General features: G+C 38.8%; 1 protein-coding gene across 1 annotated transcript in view; it reads left to right on the top strand.

The window, feature by feature from the left end:
• The window catches only part of ELP3 (elongator acetyltransferase complex subunit 3), a 189,001-nt gene that overhangs the window by 152,532 nt on the left and 9,789 nt on the right, over positions 1-26,680 (top strand). The window contains exon 17 of the mRNA XM_081345107.1: positions 25,939-26,080. Within this exon, the coding sequence (XP_081201233.1) occupies positions 25,939-25,958 (20 nt within the window). The 3' untranslated portion in view covers positions 25,959-26,080. The remainder of the gene's footprint in view (positions 1-25,938; positions 26,081-26,680) is intronic.

Raw genomic sequence — 26,680 nt, 5'->3', positions numbered from 1 at the left:
AAAAAAGTTTTAAAAGAAAGGGCCAAAAATAATTTAGAGGCTGCTTCTTTGAGGATGAGTGAACAGATGTGAGTGAAAGAAACAAAGCACATTTCTAAGTTACACTGAGTTCCTTAAGAGGAAAAGAAATCTTACACTAATCAACGTTTCCCTTGGATACTGGGAAAAATGCTGTTGTATGGGCTGAAAATTTAGACATTTGAAATCCAACTAACCTAGAGGGCACCAAATTATGAAAAGCTGCTCTCACCAAAGTGACTAACAATTTTAACACACAGTCTTACTATTATTTTCAGGGCCATACATTGGGGAGGAGGTGAAGGCAAGATGTTGGGTTCATGCAATTGAACCCCTACCACCACCTTGCTGTTTTTATATGCAAAGTTATTGGTGTGCTTTACTAATTCCATTAAGAGTTCCTGTTATTCCTACTATACAAACCATGAACAAAGACAAAGAGAGACATTTACCCTTAGGATCTGAATTCATAACAGTGAAAGGGGCTGTTAATGCCAATTCAATTCGTATCTCTAGCTCAAACCTGAAATATTCCTAAATAAGGCTAGTAAAGATTCCAGTCTAAATCTCCAGGTTAGATAAACCAGGTTTGACTTGGTTTAAAGCAGTTTTCAAATTGTTGGGTGAGGCAGAGCCAAAGTGGAACCAGGAAAGATCATGTTAAGGACAAAATAAAGCATTATTCCTCTCCTCCATAGCTGGGTTCACCTTAAGAACTGGACTTTAACCAGTGGAACAGGTTGCCTTCAGAAATATTGGGTGCTCCATCACTGGAAGTTTTAAAGAAGAGACTGGACAGTCACTTGTCTGAGACGGTATAGTTTCTCCTCAGTGGTACGATTCAAATATGTGAACAACCTGTTCTCTGTGTGGATGCCGCTTCCGGAAGCCCATTCTATTCTATTCTATTCTCCTTAGTTCTTGGAATAAATGTTTGTTTCTAGTACCTCTGGGTCAGTTCAATAAATTCTCCAGTTATGGATGCTCCTCCACCCCTTAATATTTGCATAGCATTTACATATATTCAGAACATGCAAAGCACTTACAACCCTGTAAGGTCAATCAGATGGTATTATTATACTCTACACTGCAGATGGAAAGTGAGACTAAGAGACTAACTTGTACGAAGTGAGTTTGGAATAAGTAGGAGTCATACCAGGGGCTTCCTGTTTCCAACACCAAGCTCTTAGTCACTACTCTACTTCCTAGCAGGATTCCTGCAACACATGGTATGCTTAGTTTTCACTTAGTGTGAATTCTCCATTCCTGGTAAGTAAGTCATGTTCAATAGCTTAATGTACTATGTGAACCTAGTCAATAGTGATTTCTTTAGTAAGTCATGGCTAAGCAAATAATAGTTTGATATGTGGAATAAATAGAATTAGTATTAAAGCAATTTCCTACCTAATCACTTAAGACATGTGTTAGCTATGATTATGGACATACATCTGCAATAGCTGGTTGACAGTTGTAAGATCAGCATCTGAGCAACAGTCACATTTCCTAGATAATGCAGTGGCCTGAGCTGCTACAAAAGCAAAAATTGCTTGGCTGCAAACTGAGGATATGGCTACTATCAAGTATCATTTCAATGCCCCTTTTTATTGTTTGACATAAATTTGGGGTGCCCCAAAAGTCTGGACAAAGAAACAAAGGCAGCAGTGCCCCTTTGTTCTGTCTAATTTGTCCAAACTGTAAACTACCTGGCTAAGACCTTCCTAGGCATGGTTCAAGAATCTGACTCACCAACCATCTTAAAAGGACAGGTTACAATCTAGCTGTGTGGAATGAAATGGAAGAGAAGTAAACATCATGAAGGAGGATTCATTGCTGAGAAATGGGTGCAAAATCATAGGTCTTCCTCCTCCCTTAAGTTTCAAGGGTTCTAGACAAGAACTGCAATGAAGGAACAGTCTTACTTTGGACTTTAATTGATGCTCCATTGGCATCCATTACAGAGAACTGAGGATCTGGATAGTACTTTGTTCACAATGCTTGACAAGTGTTAATTGGCTTTCCCAAACATGCACTACTGAAGGCCTGAAAGTGGTTCCATGTGAGTGCTAAAAATTGTCAGCCAGTCTCTATGCCCAACTCAGATTTTGACATTCAGTGTCTTAAAACAGCTTGAGTGTGACTATTTAATACATGGTTTCTGCCGTATATATACACTTGTATCCTTGTAAGGTTTCAGTGCCATGCTCTAGTTATCCTTTACAAACATGGCCTTTTGCTGTGTTGGCCCCAGATTTTGGAATTCATTTGTTCCTATTTTGTTCCACTCAGACTTTAGTCATCCAATAGAAATAAAATTCTTTGTTCAGTCTCCATTTTTGCATGACACATAAACTGTGCTTTTACTCCAGACTTTTTTACTCTGAGTGCATGTTTGTTCCTTCACAAGCTTAGCTGATTTTTTTATATGCTGCTTTGCATGGTTTTTCAAAAGTCTTGTTGCAAACTGCCTGAGCACCTAACAACTGGGAAATGTGATACACCCTCCAGTGAGAATAATCACAAGAGAACTATTTTCACGTGGAAAAATCAGTACACAATTAATTGTATGTTTAATGCAAATATCAGACTCAACCCCTGCTTTGGCAATTCCTTTTTCGTTTGTACTTTGTCCTGCTGTGTCTATAATGAAGGTCAGAAAAATGGGGCTCAAGAATCAGCTAAAGGTTTGAGGTGATTGGAAATAATTTTGCGAAAGTGGACTTTGAGAGGTAAAAAATGATTGACAGAAAAGGCAATGCTTTTAGCATTTTAGAGGGGGCCCCCAGGAGGTCACTCAACTCAATTTATTAAATGCTGGCAATTAGACTGAAGATGAATGCAAGTGTTGAAAGGGGTTAGAATAGCATTTGGTACTTGCAAGGCAATTGTTGTGAATGTAGATTCAGACCGTTCAAGTTTATTTACTTCATATGCTTTAAACTTCCTTGTATTCCTGGGGAAATAAAAGGAGTGGAGATGATCAAAAGCACTAACCAAGTAAGCTGTTTCTATTCTTCTAAAGCATTTACTTACAAGCTGAATTGGAATTCAATTGATCTGTTAGAAACAAATGATCTGTCCTTGGAGATTTGCCCAAACCAGAGACTGGGCTTCCTCTTCATGAAGTAGCATAGCAACTGTAGTCTTGCATACTTTTGCATACTTTTACTAGGAAGTGAAACCTAAAGTCCTACTGATATGCTAAAGGATTCTCTCTCTCTCTCTCTCTCTCTCTCTCTCTCTCTCTCTCTCTCTCTCTCTCTCTCTCTCTCTCTCTCTCTCTCTCTCTCTCTCTCTCTCTCTCTCTCTCTCTCTCTCTCTCTCTCTCTCTTAAATGTGTTTAGATTTGCAGCTTGTACTATTTTTATTCCAGGGCGGTCCTATGGTGATCGCAGATAAGATGAGATGAAGATTTAATTGCTACAATCATAATTTGCTCGGTGATTTCAGGATGAGGCATTACACATTATAAACAGATTTTGTTAATGTTTTCTAAGTAAAGGAAGAGATTATAGCACAGGGGTAGAAATGAAGTGTTGTTTTTTGAAGACTTAGAAAGAAGGGTGTTTGAAGAACATCTGTTGAAGAGTAAACAGATTGGTTAAGCTCCATTTTATCTTCTCTGGAAAACTCTTTACACAGCCTTAGTAACCTAAACCTGAGCTGATCAATGGGAATGGCAAAACAGTGTTCCTACAAATGTTATTGCTCTCAGACCTCATTTTGGGAAGGGGGGTCTCTTCTTAAAATGGGCTCTTGGATTGTACTTTATGTTGCAATGTATACATATTAGTTTATTCTTAAATTAAGAAAAAAATATTACATGGCAGCAAGTAGCTAAAAAGGCAAAGCAAGTTGGAACTGCATAATTCATGGATAGAAGACCACCCAGAAATCCCTGGGACATACACTAAATAGAGACGTTCAAACAAAGCCAAACCAGCAAACCATCTTGTGCTGCTGCCAAGATAACTACAGAAGTGTATCTACAAAAGTACCCAAAATTGTCTTTTGCGATGATACAACTGATATGTATATCCACTCTGATATAAAAAAGCCATGCTTCTCATCCATAATTATGTTTATAACATTACCAATTATGATAACAAGCATGCTAACTTTGCATGCTCCAGGGGAGGAGAGATTTCAGTTTGTGCAGTCCGGGTCAATTTTTGTGTGTGTGCAAATCCATAGTCAAAAAGCTTCCCTATAAAGCAGGGGTCCCCAAGGGTCCAGCCATGGACCGGTACCAATCCATGGCCTGTTAAGAATCAGGCTGCACAGCTGAAAGTGAGCAGTGGGTGAGCAAGCAAAACTGAAACCATCCCATCCCTCGGTCTGGAAAAATTGTCTTCCATGAAACTTGTCCCTAGTGTCAAAAAGGTTGGAGACTGCTGCTATAAAGGAAAGGCTTGTAGAGATTCATGCAATACACTGCACTGAACTGGGGCTGAGAAAATTCCGGTTCAAATCAATCTTCAGCTATGGCTGCTCACTGGATGACTGTAGATCAGTCTTTTTCTTTTGGTCAAACCTACCTAACAGGGCATTTGTTGTAAAGCTTAATTGGAGGAGGAAGAAATGTCATGAAAATAATAATAATAATAATAATAATAATAATAATAATAATAATAATAATAATAATAATAATAATAATAATAATAATAATTATTATTATTATTATTATTATTATTATTATTATTATTATTATTATTATTATTATTATTATTATTTAATTTCTATACCGCCCTTCTCCCGAAGGACTCAGGGCAGTGTACAGGGCAATACAATAAAAAATACAATGTACAAAATTTAAGAAAGAATTAAATAGTGTAGCCCCAAATTACAATAAAAATTAATAAAATTAATATTAAAATACCCCACACCCATCAGACCAAGCCGGCTTGTACAAATAAGTAAGTTTTTAGGTCACGGCGGAAGGAGCGAAGGTCAGGAGCCATCCGGAGCTCAACCGGTAAATGGTTCCAATGGTCTGGCGCGCCCACAGAGAACGCCCTCCCCCTGGGGGCCGCCAGTCGACACTCTTTGACCGACGGCACCCTGAGGAGGCCCTCTTTGTGGGAGTGCACTGGACGAAGGGAAGTTGATGCCGGCAGCAGGTGCTCCCGTAGGTAGTCCGAACCCATGCCATTTAGGGCTTTATAGGTCATTACCAGCACCTTGAATCTCACCCGGAGGGCAACCAGAAGCCAATGCAGCTCACAGAGTAGAGGTGTTACATGGGAGTATCGGGAAGCCCCCACCACCACTTGCGCGGCCACATTCTGCACCAGCTGAAGCCTCCGAGTAGTCCTCAAGGGCAGCCCCATGTAGAGAGCATTGCAGTAGTCTAAACGAGAGGTCACGAGCACATGAGTGACCGTACGCAAGGCATCCCAGCCCAACTTGAGCTCTTGGAGGAAAAGATAAATTTACTCTCAGTTGGTAGTCATCTTGTTCCATCTACATGAACACAACCATCCAATTTTCTTGGCAATAATACAAAAATAGTTAAGTCACTGTGGACAAAAATACAGAAAAATGCTCTAGGAAGAACATGTGTTCATTGATCACGATTACTCAACTCTACATAAACCCAGAGGGCATTATTGAAAGCAAGAGTGCTGAAGATCACAGTTCTGGATAGCCATTTTTGTGATTGCATTTTTTTTTGGTCATCTATTTCAACAGGACTTATTCCCAAGTAAGTGCATTGGATTGCAATAAGGAGTCTAAGCCTCCATAAGTCTAGTCAGAAATAAGGGTTGTTTAGGCTTACAGAGGATAGAAATCTGGCAGCAGATAAGGTTTATCTGTGCTCAAACAACTGGCTAAGCCATTGCAGAATGTTAATAAGCTGCACATAAAACGGGATGAGATAGCACTGCAGTGCAGTTTCATCATATTTTATTTGCCATGCTTGCATGACATGCCAAAACACAAATTAAGTAGCCACATTTGAGGCTTGGGTGTTGGGGGAATCTTCCCGACCTAGCCCAGCCAACCATGGCTAGCTTATAGTTCAGGGTCTGGCACCAACCCAGAAAATCGAGTTAGCTGGTAATGTGAGGTTCAGTTAAGCATAGCTAAACATGCCGCAGAAACACAGCCTCATAGCATAGACACAGACGGCCATCTACCTTCAAAGGGTAGGGGCCAGTTTCAAGCAGAGGCAGAGGCAATAGCCCAGTTCCTCAGATATTTCCTGTCAGTTAAATAGTCTTCTCAGATTGTAGAATCCCAAGTGGAAAGCAATACTTCAATTTCAGACTAATTACAGTGGCATAGTTATTTCCGAAGTAGCTGACAAATGGAGATGCAGAACCATGAAAATTATTCCCAGAAAATCTGCACTGGTACAGCCAAACCTGGGGGCAGCAGGGAGGGGTGTCCAATTATTTTTCTTAAGTAGAGGACTGTGAATAACTGAGCTGCGATTCCAGTCTCCTCACTGTTACACTGCCAACATTAACTTGTCTGCTGAAATGTATTTGAAGAAGTCCATGAATAGTAGGCAACGTATTTCATAAATGTAAGGGAGGGCTGGGCTGTGGAGAGCCATATTATATTTTACACCTATATTTTCTAAAAAGGTATTATTTTCATGATCCATGAAATATTATACATGTAAGTAAGAAATTTTAATGTGATTGGGAGATTTGCATGGAATTGGTGAGAAGAATGCATTAAATTAGATCTACTCTATGGACCTAGCCCAATCTGCATGGTCATTCCTACATCAGCTCCATTGAACAAATAAATGCTCCCATTCAGTTCAGCAGAATTCAAAGATAATAACTTTCTGGGACCAGAACAGTTGGGGACGGGTTGTCTCACTGTAGCATTTCACAATCCCTGTGATTGACCATCCTACACCAATATTTTAGTGTAGTTTATCAAAATCCAACAATTATAGCTAATTTAGGGTTTGGTGTGCTGTGAAAAATTCAAGCAATTATATTAGGTAAATTAATTGAAGGTAAACATGGGTTGGCATGTCCTTATGACAATCTCTATCAAGCTTCATGGGCACTCTCACCTTGCGTTGTAAGCTTTTATGTCAGATATGTGGAACAAATAGCAAAAATCCATCTGCTGCTGGAGGACCAGGCGGACCTTAGTGTTCGTGGCAGTTTTCAATGAACTGAAAATATAATACCCCAAAGGGTTTATAATCCAAAATAGGCAAATTGAAATGGAATGCTGGGGATAAACAGGAGAAAAGTATGTGGCTAGGTCAAAATTACTTGTATTTAAGCTCCAATAGAATAAATAGAATGTTTGTTGGTTGGAAAAGTTGGGTGTTGGATTTTATGAAAACATGGGAGGTGGCACCTTCTAGGATCTAGATCAGTTCGAGACATAAGTGTGATCAAGTGGAAGCCTTCAAAGAAAGACAAAATTGGATACCATACTGGCCATGTATGAGGAGCCTGTGAGCCTCCAGATCATGCTGAGCAGAACTGCAACCTCCAGCTTTTTAACTATTTGTCATGCTCACTTCCAGAGGTTACACAAACTTGGAGTTCAGCACCTTCTGAAGAGGTTCAGATTGAAGATTTAGACCACAAGAGTAACAAAATAAGCCCTAGGGAAGTTTCAAAGAAATTTACAGAAATCCGTGCTGTTTCCAAAAGCAGACAGAAAATTGATACATGTAAACAAATCAAAATAAAAATGGCACTAGGCGATATTGTTTTGATGTGCAAATTGCCAGTTTTCTTTCTCAAAATCAGGTGGTGCAATAATCCCGGTGGCTGATGATGATGGTGTTCTTGATATATTTCTATGATAGGAAGCATGTAACATTCAGCCTTTATCTGAGCATATCCAAAGAAGAACTGAAAAACTAAATAGTTTTTTTTTCTCTAGTATTTTATCAGAATTTGTGTTTACGTAACTTAAATCCATTATTCCATGTCATGCACCCTGGAATAGGAAAAAAATGAATGTTCATTTTCTTCTATATGACACAATTTTAGGAGTTTGAAGAGTGCTATTAAATTCACCTTTATCATCTTTCCTCAAGGTTATACTAATTTCCTTCCATTTCTTATCATACTATGTCATTTCTAATCCCCTGATTATGCTAGTTGCCATTTTCTGATCCTACATAATTTCTCCAATTTTTTTAAAAAATTCTTGGTCCCAAGACTGAACCCACTTCTCAAGATAAGTTCTGATAAATGCAATTATTTCTTTCAATTTGGAAATTATGCTTCTGCTGATGCATTCTAAAATTGCATATACAGTATTTTCTTCCCCACTCTCTCACATCAGTATCTCATATTCAACTTACAGTCAACTATTATCCCAAAACATTTTTCACAAAGTTTTAGCAAGCCAGATATTTGTATCTCTGTGTACAAATACCTGTGTATTTGTTGTTTTCTAAGTATAGAACTTCAAACTTCTCTGTTACATTTCATGCTATTGTTTTATTATTTATTTATTTATTTATTTATTTGGATTTATATACCGCCCTTTCCTGAAGGACCCAGGGCGATTTACAGGGTATTTAAAACAAAGATCGATACAAAAATTAAAAACAATTTAAAAAGATTAAATTACCGGTAATCCCTGAAAAAAATAAAAACCCCAATTAAAATTAAAATTCTCAGCCTGGGCCGGAGAGCTCGAAGAGCCAGGTCTTCAGGTCCCGGCGAAATGAACAAAGCCCATTTCTCGAAGCTGTGAAGAATATTATGAGTACTATTCATGTTTTCCTAAGGTATTAGTTATCCCACTCAGTTTTGTGTCACCATGAAAGTGGTGACACAAAACTTTTTATCCAAGTCATCAATAAAAATATAATAGAGAACCTTGGCTGATCTTGGGGTGCTCTCTTTGAGTCTTCAATCTGATGTGAAATCCTTGAAGAGCATTCTGAATGCAATTTTTGTGCCAGCGGTGTGTACATTTGTCATACCATCCTACCCATAACTGCTAATCAGAATGTAATGGGATACCTTGTCAGATGCTTTATTGAAGTCAAGATATTGTGTGTGCAGGTGTATGAGAGAATTATATTGATTTTGTACACAACCCAGATTCTTTTAGATAGGGTGATATAAAAATGCTGCTAAATAAATGATACCTGACCACACAGGAGATAACATTGATCTTGCAAGATTTGTTCTTGACAAATCTCTGCTGACTTCCAGTAATTTTCTTCAAGGTGCTTATTTATAAAATCTCATTATAATCTGCTCCAAAATCTACCCAGACATTGATGTCGGCTGCTTAGTTTGATGGATCTTTTGTTTCCCTCCATTTTGAACCTAGGTGGCATTCAGCTTCTGAAGGCTCTCAATGCTTTCATCACAATAAACAGTATCATAGTGTAATAGTGCAATTTCCACTTCTTTGAAGCACATCGTGATACACTTAGAAAAGGCGTGGGGCTTGCATCACAATGATGCAATTACACTTTCATCAGTCTGACTCTCCCCGCCCAATGGATGCTGCTGTGGACATTTAAAGATAGGGACATTTGTTCCCCAGATGGTGCCAAGATTTTTTAAAAGAAATTTACATAAGAAGGTTATAAAATTAACTTTGAGATGCTTGAAGTAAAAAAATAATCTTTGACTCTGTTTGTTCCCATCTCAATCCAGCCCTTCATTTTGCTTGTCACAATTTCTTGATGCAACACATAACTTTTTGTTGGAGATGACAGAACCACAAATGGAGTAGAATAGCTCTGCCTTTTCTTCTATGCTTGATAGTATTTTTCCATTTTTATTCACTAGATTGTTTTTCTCTTGAACACATCTAAATAAGCCATTTTTGTTATTCCTAGCATCATTTTCTAACTTATCTCAATCTGAACTTTCTTGACAACAGTTCTACAGTTCTGAACTAGCTATGCATATTATTCCTTTGTAAGTCTCCTCATTCAGTGCCATTGTAACACTGTTGCTGAATGAGTAGACATTAAGCAAGTAATTATGCACCTTTTTCTCAGTCTTAGCCTAGCCTAACTGGGTTTTTCCAATATGACATAGTAGAATTAGTCTTTTCCATCTTTCCCTGTTGTAAGTCATATCATCTATACAATTTTTGTCAGTTTAACAGCAATTGCTGCAGAGGCTGGAATCTGCCCAGCTCCTATTGGCTATTTTCACTGCTGTGAACACAGCTGATCAGACACTGCAACTTCCCTGTACAACCTTTTTTGTTTCTGCTGGAATGAGATAACACCTGGAGAGAAACAAGGCCACTATCTCTAGAAGAAGTGGTAGACTAGGATGTCACTATAACAACCTATCTGTCTGAGGAGCCTTGCTGTGTAGCTTTCTCTAGGGCCTTGGCACTGCTTTAAGAAATTAGAGTTCTGCTTTGTCTGCTATCATCAAAGTACCAGCAGATTGATAAAGAAGGTAATAGCCCAGGATCTTTCTAAAGTGACCTGTCAGTGCTCTGTGATGTACACTTTTTCCTACATGGCTCTGAGAAGCAGTTACATCAGTATCATTATTCTCTGTCACAGTACATGCGCTTTGGCGATACAGCTAGTATTGTTGGCTTCCCATAAAGACTTGAAAACCTGGTTATTCCCCCAGCATTGGACTTATTTATTCCAGCCTAGACACAAGAATCTGGCTAACTAAAGTTCAACATCAAAATGGCACCAGATAAGGGTCAACAGATTTGGAGTGCTTCTGAGAACACAATTCTAAACTGATGATGCATTTAACTCTACCCCCACCCCCGGTCAGGTCTGCCTGCTCTTCTCCTACAAGATTAGAGCATTGATGGGCTTGTACTGTCATGGTTTTGGGATTGGAATATGCCTGTGGCTTGGCCTTGGTTGTGCTATATTGTGACATGTTTCTGTGTTTTTGTCTTTGGTTATTTTGTTTTGAATTTTTTAACCCAATGCTAGCCACCCACAGCTGCTATTTGCAGGTTAAATGGCCATGTATAGCATATATATAGGTGCTGGTGATGACCTATAAAGCCCTAAATGGCTTGGGTCCGGGATATCTGAGGGAACACCTGCTGCCGGCATCAAGCTCCCTTCGTCCAGTGCGCTCCCACAGGGAGGGTCTTCTCAGGGTGCCACCGGTAAGAGATTGCCGGCGGACGACACCCAGGGATAGGGCCTTCTCAGTGGGTGCGCCTGCCCTTTGGAACCAGCTGCCAGTGGAGCTTAGGACTGCCCCCAACCTCCGTTCATTCCGCCAGGACCTGAAGACCTGGCTCTTCGAGCTCTCTGGCCCAGGCTGAGAATTTTAATTTTAATTTTAATTTTAACTGTGGTTTTATTTGTTCAGGGATGGATATAATTTTTAAATTGTTTTTAACTTTTGTATTTTTGTTTTTAATCACCCTGTAAACCGCCCTGAGTCCTTCGGGAAAGGGCGGTATATAAATGTAATAAAATAAATAAATAAATAAAATATATAGCTAACTGTGAACATATGCCCCCTCTCCCAGTCTAAGGGAAAACAGATGTACTCCTTGCTTGGGCAGTGATGGCAATATTGTCCTGTGAGAAATCTGCCTCCCTGGATTTCAGGTCCTCCAGCACCATGATGCAATGGGCAGGAGAGGTAGCTATGATTGTGTGAAAAATTCTCACAGGGATCAGTAGCACTGTATTAGAGTTGCCCAGCTGTTATAACTGTCTGGAGACTTTGAGGGACCAGAGGGAAAAAAGAAGCTCATACTAAACCCTTGCAAGAGAAAATTGTTGTACATCTATAGATGTCAGGGTTAGCTGATAGGGAACATAGAGTAGATGTCAGAGCGCGCACAGTCCTATCTCTTGTGACAAACCAGGAGCAGACACAGCAAACAGTGGTTTGTAACAAATGGTGGTTTATCTACAATATCTACAATGCTATTCAAGTATCACTAGGAACAATATACATACATGTGCGACGTAGCAGAATCCAACAAACAGCAGATACAGCAGGAAAGGGAAAAGAACAAAAAACACACCAGCAAAGCCTCCCCTTTTTTACACAGGCTCTTAAAGAGACAACAGCCAAAGACCCTGCTGACACATTCCCATCATTGCATCAGCTGGTCAGCTCTTAAATCATCACCTTGACAGTAGAGTAGAGCTGGAAGAGACCTCCAGCCCCCTGCTCAAGCTGGACATCCTACACCATTTCAGACAAGCGACTGTCCAGTCTCTTCTTAAAAACCTCCAGAGATGAAGCATTCACAACATCTGAAGGCAAACTCTTCCATTGGTTAATTGTCCTCACTGTTAGGAAGTTTCTCCTTAATTCCAGGTTGCTTCTCTCCTTGATTAGTTTCAATCCATTGTTTTTGGTCCTGCCCTCTGGTGCTTTGGAAAATAAATTGACCCCCTCCTCCTTGTGACAGCTTCTCAAATACTGGAATACTGCTATCATGTCCCCGCTAGTCCTTCTTTTCTTTGGACTAGCCAAACCCAAATCCTGCAAATGTTCTTCATATGTTTTAGTCTCCAGGCCTTTAATCATCTTAGTTGGTGTCAGAATTAATAATTAATTTTGATAAGGTATGGCTACTCCTCTGGTCTGTGACCTGCAAAGTCTTCCTGGAATCAGAGTTCCTGCCTGAGCAGCAAGTGGAGGCCATAGCCCACAATACATTTGTCTAGTTTTGCCCTACCTGGATCAGAGTGCTCTAGCAACAGTAACATATGCGCTATTAACCTTGCAGATTGAGTAGTGAAAACGAGTTTTGTGTGGGGTTGCTTTTGAAGATGACCTGGAAGTTGCTATGATACAAAATGCCACAATTAGACTTATACTGCAATATTATGGCCATCTTGAGGTAGTTGCATTGGCTACTGATAAGCTTCTAGGCATAATTCAAAGTACCTGTTATATCTTTAGATATGGGAGGGGGGAGGTTGGTTTTTGTTTTGTTTTGCTTTTGTGCCTCTTCCACTCTCTGAAGGAGAAATGTGTCCACATGACAAGTCTGGACTTTCTTGGAAGGTCCATTTTTGGTAGTTTATCTACTTATAAATGCCTCCCTGCACTCTAATCTCATGCCTCTTGGAAATATCTGCCGTTTCTTTTTGTAAGTCCACATTTTTCTCTTTATTGGGTAGACAGAAGTAGATCCCAACAACAATATTGATTTGACTTGTTTCTGCACTAATTTTTCACCCAAATGCTATCTGCCAGATTTGTTCATTTTGCTTTCTGAGTAGGAACAGCTATTTTTAACATGTGAAGCTGTTCCTTCTCCATTTCTTTTGCTTCTAAGTCTTGTGAATATATTATATATTTTTGTTGATACCTTCCAATCATGGGAATATCCCAGCCAACTCCAAACACTTCTCAATAATAGGGTTCTATAGGAATCTGTTCCCAACCCGGTGTCCTTCTGATATGTTAGATTACGATGGCCATCATGCTAAGGAATGGTTTTATAATACTTCTGGGAATGGCTGCTACAGAAGGTCCTCAAGGCAATTTGCAAAAGCAGAATTTTAAAGCAACAAAGGACTTCAGAAAAATCAAACTTAATATACCTTAGGAGTAGTTATCATGATCTCAGTGGATCATAATAGCAGGCTGCAGCTGTTGACTTTTTGTATTAAAGACATGGGAATTCTGTCAGTAAGAAAGGTGGCAAAATCGAATGCATCTGGTGGACTCCAAATGCATGACCACATGGGGCGTTTCCTGGATTCTTCAGCATCTCTAGCAAAGTTATTGATCTTTATCCATTTGGCATTTATTCTCCCCCCTCATTACATTAACTGCAATAAAGTAAATTCAATAACTACTCCCAATAACTACTTTCTAATCTATTTTAATCAAATCTATCCAACTAACCTTTCCTATTATGTACCTCCCTTAGCCCAAAGGTTTGGGATAAGCAAAGGATTGTGATAGCCTAATCACTAATGATTAAATAACCCACTCGACTGCAAAAGTCCAGAAAAACCATCCAATGACATCAAGGAGTTAATTTTTGTATCTTTTTGCTGGCATTTAGTAAGCTGCCAAATGTTGCAGTACAAGCATGGTAGCCTTGCCTGATTCCAATCTGATGGTTTCCAGATATGTTGGAATAATAAATCTTAGAGTGCCCTAGGCAGCATAACCAAGAAAAAAAAGAAAAGAAACTGGCTATATAGGAAAACTGGTTTCACCATAACATTCTCCCTGCTATCTACCAAAATGTTCAATGTCACTTAAACTATTACTGAAAAATTTCAAGTCTTCAGAAAAAGAATATTCCAAACCTGATTTTTTTTTAAAAAAAAAAGGAGAGCAGGGGAGATAATTTTCTTTCCACACTTATTCTGTTTCTTATTTTGGTTAAAAAAAATTGAAAAATCAGGTCACTGAATTATGGCATATTGCCACCAGATTTTGGCAGAGGATTCTAGACAGTTTTGGAAGGACATGCAGTCTATGAGTCTATGCTTATCTGTATTTATAATTGCAGGGGGTGCTTAGATACTAAATTCTATAAGTTGCTCCTCGTGGGATGCTTTGAGGTCATGTCAAAATACACCAGTGGATGTTACCTTTTAGGAATGCTGGAGATAAGTTTTATTATAAATACATTCTGCAACACTTCAAAGGAAATCTATGGAGAGTTGAACGGAGACCCCCATGAGGAAGGGAATTTGGATATATAAAGTATCCCATTGTTGAGAATTAAATTATCTATTAGGACCTTTTACACATGTTCACTTCTATGAACCTCCTTGGAAATATTATCTTTTTCATTTATCAGCAGATAATAGTCTTGCTTATTATCTCTTTGCATGATAATGCAGTTAAAGGGAATTGTGTATATTTTAGTTGTTTTTTTATTGTTCGCCATTTAAACATTTTCCCATGTGCCCAAAACTTTGCTTTAACTCACAAGCAGCAAATGATGAAGATGATGATGATGATTAAAATCAGCCAGAACACAGATTGTCAATATTCTCATTTATAATTAATCCTTTACTTGATCTCCCATTTACAAATTGCTTTGCCTCTCTGGATCATTCCAGTTGTTGTCAAAACAATTATTTCTTTTGGCACATAAGTGGGAGATACAATTGATTCTTTCTTAGAAAAGGTTTAGCTTATGAGTAATGCTGAATTTTAATGAAGTGGAAGGAGAATGAAATGTACAAAACAGTGTATCATAGAGAAAGTGGATAGGAGTGGAACAACAGATATTAATTAGAAAAAGAATGTAGACTTTGCAATCCTTATCAAATCTATCCAATGTAGACAATTTTATAAGGTGGCCCTCTCTCTGATGTCTCCCAATGGTGATTCTCAAATCAAGACATCAGTACTTTTTTTGGTGAAAAATAATTTTCTTTTAAAATTCCTCCATAGGAAAAAAAAGAAGAATTCAATGTGAAGTTTTTAAGCAATTTATTTACAATGTGGCCAGATTGTATTTTTCTTTCTTTCTAGCAATCAGGATTCTCATGCTTTAATTCAATCCCAAGTGAAGCCGTCATAAGGAAACTCTTTCCATGCTTCTCCAGGAGAAGTTGAGAGAAGTCATCTACCCAATTTCTTTGCCTACAGATCTGATAGTGAATATTTAAGGACCATTTGTGTCCTATTATCAACAGCATCACATTACAATGGCTATATCTTCACTCCAGGGACAGAAGTAGTATGCCTCTCCATACTAGTTGTTAAGGAACTAGGTTAAGGAATAATAAGATGTTATTGTCCTCAGGTGCAAGGAAAGCCAAGTTCAAGTCCATATTCACCCATGGAAATTCAAAAGACGATTTTAGACTAGTTACTCTCTCTTAGCTCAGCCCAAGATTGTTGTTATGAGATCGAATAAAAGGTGAACCCACCATGAACTTCCAGAAAAATAGTGGGATATATAATAAATACCTAAAATCCTGCTGGTCACTGTTGAAGATGAATGTGTGACTGGCTTAGTCTTTAATTTTATTTGGCATAAGTATGTTTTTATTGGTTTTATACTGTTCTTGGGATTTAAAAAGATAAATATATTTTGGGGGCACAACCTAGTTGTGACTATAGTTCCATTATGCAAGTTCTTAAGCCAAGCAAATCATTATGGGAGCTGTGGAGGCTACTCACCATTCCCACAATTCTGAGTTAATAAATACACTACAACTGAAATTTAAACTCTAAAACAGACTTAAATACTGCAAAGCAGAGTTGGCACACAATCTGGGGCTTGTCCTAGATTCATAGCTCCTAGTCAATGAGCAGGTGGCAACTAATGGCCGAAGGGTCTTTGCACAAATACATCTAGTGCACCAATTGTAGCTGTTCCTAGATCAGGAGGTGCTGCTCATAATCACTCGCGCCTTAATCACCTCCTGAATGCACTTCAGAGCTGCAATTTAGGGTGCTGATTGTGACCTTCAAAGTCTTACATGGCACAGAGCTAGAATACTTGTGGGACCACCTATCCCCATTTATTTCCACCTGTCCCAGCAGATCTGGCAGAGCGGGGATGAGTTAAGCACTATTTTATCTGGTGGGTCCTAGGAAGCATGCCTTCTCTGTCAAGGCTTATGGAAGAAACTTCTAGAGATATGGACAGTCCCAACCCTATAGCTCTTTTGAAGGGCTAGGTCTTCTCCAGACCTTGGAGCTATGATGTCACTTGCTGGAGCTTTGGTGTGGATGTATGTGACATATGTACTCTAAAATATTTATGATGAAGGAACCTCAACTTGATTTCTGTGTTGGCTTTCTTGATTGTCTTTTTCTTTGCTCTTCATCCAGAATTTCATTGCCTAGATGGGCAGCTATATAAATATGATTAATAAATTAAATAAATACACAATTAAAGAAGACAAAAAGAACCCTCACTCACCCACCTCCAAAATAAACCCAGGTTCCAACTACTTTATATCATAAGATGCAAAATTAGTCTACTGAGGCCCTCAGCTTACTTGCCAATATGGTGATTCCTGATCACTCAAACTTGGGATACAGTTAGAGTAGGGAATATTGGGCTACAGCCTGACCTAACCTGTGATGGCTTTTTCTGTTCTTCCTGGACTTGCTTTCAAGGATCTTCTTGCAATCCATAAACAAAGGAAATGGAGAGATGGAAGCAAAGTAGGAGAAAGGTTATCAATATTAAGCTATACAGGTATCCCTGAACTACAATTCCCAGTATTCTCTATAGGCTGGAGTTGCTGGGAGTTATAGTTCAGCACTAACTGGATAGTTTCTCGTCTCCTGTTGATTGTTCAAATTACCAAACCAGCCATCCTGTACCTCCAGGAGATTACGCAGTTGCAGTATCTTTACTTAACACTTTCGTCAAATCAATATATCAAATGAAAAACTACAAGGCTGAACAAATATATCTCCTGCCGTCAAATATCTTTGCAACATTACCCACTGTGCTTATAGATGCTGAGCCATAAATGGAACTCAGGAGATAGGAATATATGGAGTTGCAGGCAGGAAATAAAGGAGAAAGAAATGCACACACATAGCATTAAGGGGTTAATTGGCCAAACAGCAGCACTGCAGAGAAGTGATTTGACAGGACAGCAGGTCACAAAATGAGCGTGACTCAGTCAGTATGATCCTATGGCTCAAAAACCATTTGTCCTTTGCTGTCAGGATATATATTGTCCAATAGGGAAGAGTGTTCCTTGACAAAAACAATAGGCCACTGCTACAGAAGGAACACGGAGCACTGCTACACAACAGCATCCCACAATCAGGTGCTTTCTTTTTTTTTTAATCTGAATAGCAAAGCACACCTTCCTAGATTCAGTTTTAGAAACTGGGAATGTGGATTCTTTAAAGATGCAAACATTCAACGGAACAGAGTCATGAAATCATATTTTTGGAAGAGATCATTTAGGCCACTAAGTCCAAGCCCCTGCTCAGTGCAGAAATTCCAAGTAAAACATTCCAAGCTATCTGTTTAAACATATCCACCATGGGGAACCTGCTCTCCGTCTTATTAAGTGGAAAGACAGCCTTCCAGATTTGTAAAGGTTTTCCTAACATTCGGCTAAAAACTGCCTTCTGAAATAAATATATTATTCTATTATGGGGTTCTGAGTACTCCCTGACCTTGGTTGTGTTTTTTGCTTGAAAATTTCATTATCCAATTTGGTAATATCATCAATGCTAGGGAATGTGGAATTTACCACCACCCAAACTGGCAGGGCAAGCTACTGCATATAAACAGACAGAAAATGATTGTTCATATGTTACCTATATGGATAATGAAATGTCTGCAAACCAGATTGCCCCAAACTCCACAGTTTAACCTTGAGCTAAAGATATTTTCCTTTCCTGGATATTATTCTATGTTCTACACATTGAGATTATACAGGAAAAAAAGGTAGATGCATTAGGTCTCCTTGATGGGGATTTAAAATAATTAACTTGAGCTAGAATTATAAAATGGGGCTAATGTTTCTGAGGGTGGTGCTTCTGCTCTGCCCACTATTTCTGTACTACTAACTATCCACAAAATATTCAGAGCTGTAATGGTTCTACACTTCTCAAAGTGGGTAGACAGGAGAGAGTCTGGAATCAGAAGATCCTATGTTTCAATCCATGACTAAAACTTATTGTCCCCCCACCTTATTATTGTTATAAATAATTCAAGGAGAAGAACATACCTAATACTCCTTCCTCCTCCTATTTTCCCCACAACAACAACCCTGTTAGGTGAGTTGGGCTGCAAGAGAGTGTCTGTCCCAAAGTCACCCAATCAGTTTTCATGACTAATGTGGAACTAGAACACACAGCCTCCTCGTTTGTAGTCTGGCTTGGGAACTTTTCTATAAAATTGATAATATTCTTCTATTTGGATTGGCACCACCCTGAATGGGTGCAGCCTTTCTAGATAGTGAACAACCAGTTGTACTGTGAACGTGAACTTGCGAAATGTTGCTGATTGAATAGAAAAGCTACCAAATCTCATGTGAATGTCCTAGGATGGTGGGGAGGGGCAATGATGAGCATGATGATTCTCTTCCTCCTCTTTTCAGGATTATACTCTGCCATTTCCCCCCCCCTAACAAGCACTCCACGGGCTAGTTTGGACAATCATCCAGTGAGCTTCCATGACCGGGAGGTGGGGGGGATTTGAATTTCAATCTCTCTGGTCCTACACAAATACCTTAACTACAACCATTGAATTTGACCAATGCAAAAAGCTGAGAATTTCTTTCTAATTTGTTGGAGGAACAACTGCAGGTATTTCATAATCAATACATAAAGAAACTGAAATAAATTCACATGGAGAAGAAAGAGAAATTGGCAACTTTTCTCTCCCCCATCAGCCCAAAAGTATTGTACAAGTTGCCCATTGTGCTATTTCTCATATCACCAAGATAACCTTCTCCTTGAGCCACCCATATCCCACCATAGTTAAGTGGCAACTCCTCTGTGTGCGACAATAATCGTCACCCAATCTTGCAACCAGTGACCCATCATCTCCAAAGCTAAATCACCTACACCCATGATTGACAGAACAATAAAAGCTTCCATTTCATGCTTGCACCTTTGAGCATTCCAGCCATGAGCTCTTGAATTCGTTTTCCAAATTAGGGCCCCATTGCCTGCTGCACTATGCGTTATCATCTGTCATTCACCTGCTGTTTTCACCTAATCAAGCTGTTAATCAACCCCACCAAATATATGTTTGGGCTATTCACTATAAACCAAAGGGAGTCTTTAGTCATCTTTTCATGGCATGATTGAACAAGTTTGCTTAAAATCAAGAAGTTCAAGTAGGAGTAAAGGGCTGTGAATTCATGGCTCCTAATCAACTATGAGCAATTTTCATCCTACCTTGTCTCTCTCAAGGCTCCTTCCCAGCAATTGCAAAAAAAAAAGTTGCTAAGAGGCAGCCAATGGTTGAATAGTATTCTTTGAAATAGCAGCATGTTACTACCCAGTGCAAAATTTACTGTCCAGCAGAGAGTTAGGCACCCTCAAATGGACTGAAATAAAAGATCTTGATGATACCTAACTTTCTATGACATAGAAGCCATTGTCTTAATGCCATCACACTCAGCTATGTTTTGTATTAATTGAACATGGCCAGTTTATATACTACAGAGCAACTGGCATAGTTTACTAATTACAGTGCCTTGGGCCAAATCATAATGACAATTGACATTGTCATTAATCAAAACATTAGGAGCTAGAGTGGAATGACCAGCTATATTCATATGGCACACAAAGGACAAGCAAAAAAGAAAAAAAAGAATAAAAAGATTTATAAGCTGTGTAAAATTGAATAAGAATATTCAAAATAACGTCATATAGGATGGTCTTAAATTGTTCTTGAAATCAGTTTAATGAGTAATTGGTCACACTTGGACAAACATAATAAGAATCATTATTCATAGTAGACAATTAGTAGGAACTGTTATCAAATTTAAAAAGTCCATTCTTGTGATAATAAAATAAGTTCTAATGTTTTAAAGACTTATGTGAAGAGAAACCCAAATTTTGGAAGTAATAAAAGTCCATGTGATGGTTACAGTATATGCTTAAGCAAGATATTTATATGGGCTATTTTAACACAATTAATGTTAGCTCTAAAAAAAAAAATCCTAAGTATATGGTTTGCTTTCTCAAGATGCGAACTGTTGACTTGCTCTGCCATCCTGGCTGCAGGGCAAAAAATAATAGTCAAGTCACAGGAAGGCAGTTATGAGTATCTGGAAAAACATCCTAATGATAATGGCAATTTGATGGTGGAACACAGTTAGTTACCCACAGAGTTAGTAGATTTCTCTTCTCCAGATGGGTTTAAACAGAGACCTGACAGCCATCTATCAGGACTGCTTTCATGTGGATTCCTGCACTGACCAGAAGGTTGAATTTAATGGCCCAAACAACCCTTTTTAACGCTCTGATGGTACCACATCAATACATTAGGAGATCACGCTGTTTGCTGTAAAAATAAACGAACAAATGGGTAGATTTTGTAATACAGAAAGCAGGGCATCCTGGTGGTGCTTTTCACTGACTGACTGACTGACTGACTGACTGATTGATTGATTGATTGATTGATTGAATGATTGAGCTGAAGGAGAATTTCATCCTTTCCCAGTATATGTGTATACACTTTGTACATAATTTAATGATTTTTAATGATTGCATACTTTAGTAGCATTCAACGGCTTACACATCTCATTGGACATATTGCTGCCACTGATAACCTGGTGTTATGTTTTATCACACTGCTGCTTTTTTATGTTTATGTCAGTGGTTTGAAAATGTGCCATAAACTCCATATATATCCAGGGCTAAGCTATGCCAAACACAGTAATTGGCACAGTAATATTCAACAACTAAGCCTTTTTTAATATCTCAAGAACATCACACCGTTCTTGAGAGATTTAAAGAGGGAGGTGATAGCATTTTCTTAATATCTGAAGGGCTATCCCTCAGAAGATGGACAGGTCTGCCCTGTGTTGGTCCAGACAGCAGAGCTAATACTAATGGAATGCCTGCTAGAAACAGCCACATGAAGCATTGCCTTTATTTACAGAAAGGCCTCCGGGCCCCATAAAGGAGATAAAGATTCCTTCAAGTGAGCTCAGCTTCTGGTGACTCAAGGATGCGTCCCTGTAGTTTTCTCAGTAACTAGATAAAGTCTGACCAGGTTGGCTAGATTTCTAGAATTATGCAGAACTATCTTGTTTGTTGGTTTATTTTTCTTTGGGTTGACCTCTGTCTGTTTTCAGTCTCTGGTAATCTTACCTTTTTTCCAATTTTTATTTTTATTTTTTGGCTAATTTTTTCTCTCCCATAGAACTACCATACTTATAAAAAAAACCCCATCTCTTATCTCCATTTAAAATATAGGGGTTTTTTTCCTTAAGCCTACTTTTTCCCAAATCTTTCCCCATTGCAACTTGATTTTTTGCAGAATATTGCCTGATGAACAGATTTGTACATTTCAAGAACTTGCACATTTATGCAACCTTTCATTAGTTGGCCTAATGCAGTCATTGTTCTAATATGAATTTTGGAACAAGAATATCTGATACGCAGTCAGCTATGTTAGAAAATTAGTTTCAAATGTCTCCATCATCTACCAGGAATATTATTAAAAATGCACATTTCCTGATGTATTCAGAAAATAGTGTTAACATCTCTTTCCCTGGAGATGAGCAAATAACATTGCTGTTATTTGCATGCTGCTTTACACAATGTTCACTTCAAAGCTTTAGCAGCAGAGAGGTAGGATTATGAAGAGTTTATAAATCATCTGTGGATTATCAGAAGAATTTCCTTGCTTCTAGGCAGCACCATTTTTCAGTCTTCTGTCAAAAGGTCCTGAACCTAGTTGGGAGTCATTGTTCTCTTATTCAATGAACCACAGAGGAGAAGTTTCACAAAAGACAGAGAGAGACAAGGAGACAGAGAGAGAAATGAAAAGAGCAGATTCTCATGAATACTTGACACAATTTAGCCTTTTTAACAGTCTTGGTGGAAGGATTGCCTGGGGGTATTCTGCTAGATTAAGTGAATGTATAATTGCATAGCACTTTCTTCCTGGATTGTTATACAAATGAAACAAGTAGGGAGGGAAAGCATCTTCCACTCCTCAGCACCCATGGTAGGCTTTCCCTAACAGTGGATACAATTCATCCATTTTAATGTTAGTCTTTGCACAGCTTACTCACAGATTGCTTGTGCTTGCAGTAATGCTGACATCTCTCTTATCCTTCAGATCCATCCTCACAGGATGCCTTATCTAAAATTTTCTGGCTTAAGTTTTGAGTCCCCAGACCAAAGTCAGCTGACCAATAAAACAGAGCTTGATGTTCTAGTTGTCAACCTTTTCATCACACAGGTGTGGCAAAAGAGATGCTTGTAGAAAGCTGTAAAAGGGGTCTGTTCATGAGCAGTTGCTGGGTCTTCTGAAACTGAAAAGGTCTGCTTGCTCAAACCCAAATCTGATAGCCATGTGGCCTTTGAGAAATTAATAGTGAAACTGGTTGATTTTATTAGATTTAAGGCCACCTGATTCCCAGTTAGATATGAGCATTTTACACTATAAAAAATAAAAATAACTAACATGATATTAAGGTGAAAATAATTCCTTTTCCCTCTGGAATAGAGAGGTATACTGTGACTACATAATAACATTCCATTTATCTATTATACCTAGTATTTATAGATCACTCATACAAAAATATGCACAGTTCCATTTTAGGGCAGTCTACAGACTTATTTTCTATAAAATATAAATTATAAACTCCTAGGGGCTAATCTCTTTTACTTCTGTTTCTATATGTCATTGCCAGTGTATTTTATAGTATCTTAATTGCTTTCAAGATTACATCTTTGCAATACAGCTATTGCAATTGCAGCCAATAAGATATTGAAAAATCTAACGATAATGTGTAATGTTTCACAGTAGTTTCTAAGAAGGTGATTTGGAACATATGAAGTGCAATTGTAACAACCCTCTGCCCCTTTTAAATCAGCTGCTTTGTTTCCCGGGTCACACAGCAGGTGCAGGGAAGGGCTACGTTTGGTTCTAGTATCTTTTTCAAATATTTCAAAAGTTTTGCACAACATATTCATGTGCATATATAAAATGAGAGAAAGGAAAAGAACCACAGAGTCTTGAGCTCCTGAATGGCTGTAACTAGATGATAAAGATAGATGTAAGCCGACGAGGGTTACGCTATGGTAAAATGGGTGGCCAATAAACAAACAAACAGACAGACAGACAGACAGCATTTAAGAGCTCAGTTTGGACTGTAACATAATGATCAAGAAGAATTTGATATATATCAATACCTGTAACACCATCAAACATCAACATCTGCCTGTCCAAGATCCTTGGGAAGAACTTGATAGATAGATAAAAATGAACATAGGGCTGGCTATGTGACAAACAATCAATCCATGCTAGTTAGGAAGGATGGGATTTATAGTCTGACACATCTGGGTGCTTATTACTAACTTTTCAATGTACAAAAGTACAAAAACAACTTTTTGTATCATGTTTATCCTAATAAGTGATTTTATAGAGTTTGAATTAGAAATATATTATTAACTGACAGATTTAAGAATGCACCATTTTGATTTAAACATCACATACTTAAAATTAACCAGTTTTGAAAAATATTTGTTTAGAATAGTCCATGGGAATAGATTTCTAAATAAAACTAATTGTTATGCAAACACAGTAATTCAATATTATGAGTTATAAAGCTCCCTAATAGGATAAATTTACCTTTATTTTTTTGTTTAGAGTCATGCTGTTTTATAAGACATTAATAGACTTGTTTTGAATGTATATTTACATATATTTATAAAGCAGTGCCTTTTAGGCATGAACAAATCCTTGCATTCCCACAATTGTTGTTAGTTGCGAAGTCGTGTCCGACCCATCGCGACCCTATGGACAACGTTCCTCCAGGCCTTCCTGTCCTCTACCATCTTCTGGAGTCCATCTAAGCTCACGCCTACTGCTTCAGTGACTCCATCCAGCCACCTCATTCTCTATCGTCCCCTTCTTCTATTGCCCTCAATCTTTCCCAGCATTAGGCTCTTCTCCAGTGAGTCCTTCCTTCTCATTAGGTGGCCAAAGTATTTGAGTTTTAGCTTCAGGATCTGGCCTTCTAAAGAGCAGTCAGGGTTGATCTCCTCTAGGACTGACCGGTTTGATTGCCTTGCAGTCCAAGGAACTCGCAGGAGTCTTCTCCAGCACCATAGTTCAAAGGCTTCAATTCTTTGGCGCTCAGCCTTTCTTATGGTCCAGCTTTCACTGCCATACATTGCAACTGGGAAGACCATAGCCTTGACTATACGCACTTTTGTTGACAGGGTGATGTCTCTGCTTTTTAGTGTGCTGTCTAGATTTGCCATGGCTTTCCTCCCGAGGAGCAAGCGTCTTTTAATTTCTTGGCTACAGTCCCCATCTGCAGTGATCTTGGAGCCCAGGAAAACAAAATCTGTCACTACCTCCATTTCTTCCCCATCTATTTGCCAAGAATTGAGAGGGCCGGATGCCATGATCTTGGTTTTCTTAATGTTAAGTTTCAACCCAGGTTTTGCACTCTCCTTCACCCGCAACAAGAGGCTCTTTAGTTCTTCTTCACTTTCTGCCAGTATTCCCACAATACTCTTAATCAAATCAACACTTAATCAACACTTAGGAGATAAATTTGGCCAGCATGGTAACCTCCATTAGGACTTAAAGCATGCATGTGCACATGGGCATGCACACAGGGAAATTAGTTTAACATTCAGTGTTTGTGCAATCCCTGAAAAAATAGATTAATTCAATAATCAGATCATATGAATGAGCCAGTATATATCATTATTTTGTGCTCACATTTTTTCTCAGTAGTGTAGAAACAAACCTGAGCAGAAAAATGACAAATGATGAAGCAAAACACACATCTCAGTTCTTTTTTGCTTTCAGTTCACTTCAAAGGAGCTGAAGTATGTCTTTACTTTTGATGGTCCTCCTAGATATAGCTGGAATTTTAAGAGCAGGTGATGGTTGCCCTTACAAAATGGTTTCTGGGGGTTATGGGGAGAGAGACTTGACTGTTCACAAAATAGCTACTGAGGAAGTAAACCTGTGAGTTTATATCCTGTCATTTTCTGAAATCCCCCAAGATGGTTGTTTTCACTTCCTGCTTACTTTGAGGGATTTCTTTCTGAGGTGGTGGGCATAGTTCTAAACAAAACACTTTCTGGTAACTATCAACTTTTTTATTTTCTAAAAATGCTATGTTTTGTGTGGAACCAGCAGCATTTTTTGAACTAGAGAAGATGCTCAAGGATAGTTCCTAACTTAGTTACAGGCCAGTGTCTTTATTATTTTCATATTTTAATGAAAACAATAAAAACTAGAAAGCAAGTTGCCTTGAAGGCATCCAGGAAGGTGGCTGTTAGCCCTGTTGCTGCCTATGATAGCACATTGCCAAGCCTTTTTTTATTGGCAATAACCATTCTCTAATTTTTTCTCATGTAGCTTCTGACGTGACATCATGAGGATGCTACTGTGGGAGATCATGTCATTCTGCTTGCTGGCCTATGCCCTCGGTGACTGCCGGAAGGACTGTCTGAACTGCCATAGACATCTGTACAGCCACCAAGACGACTTCAGCCTTCTGGTGAGTAATCCCAGCAATTGTCTTTGCTTACATCAGGGGTGGGAACTATGGCCCCTTTATGACTTGTGGACTTCATCTCAGTGGTGGGATTCAAATATGTGAACAACCAGTTCTCTGTGTGGATGCTGCTTCCGGAAGTCGATTCTGGGCCTGGGCAACAAAAAATTTACTACCGGTTCTGCCAAACTGGTGCGAACTGGCTGAATCCCACCACTACTTCATCTCCCAGAATTCTGGCTCAGGAATTCTGAGAGTTGAAGTCCACAGATCATAAAATGGCCATAGTTCCCCATTCCTGGCTTACATGTTACATGTTCATGCTCTGTATATGTCCTACCTGCAGTGCAACCTTTTTTGAAATGCAGCTAGTTTGGTCTCAGTATACATTTCCCCCCCCAAAAAAAATCCCAAAGACTAGGGTTTCTTCCAGACAGGGATATCATCCTGGTTGCAAGTTAAGATAACTCTCCTGCCCTTCATTGAACAAATGACATTGTAACTGGGTGCTTTCCATTGTGGTAATTCTGAAATATTCCTGTGTTCTGTCCTCCAACAAAAAATGTTCCTTCAAATCAGTCTCGGCTCCTGGTGATTACATGA

This window comes from Vipera berus (assembly GCF_964194415.1).
Source record: "Vipera berus genome assembly, chromosome: 1".
Lineage (NCBI taxonomy): Eukaryota > Metazoa > Chordata > Lepidosauria > Squamata > Viperidae > Vipera > Vipera berus.
Note: the sequence above shows the minus strand (reverse complement) of the source record. Positions and strands in the feature narration are given on the sequence as shown.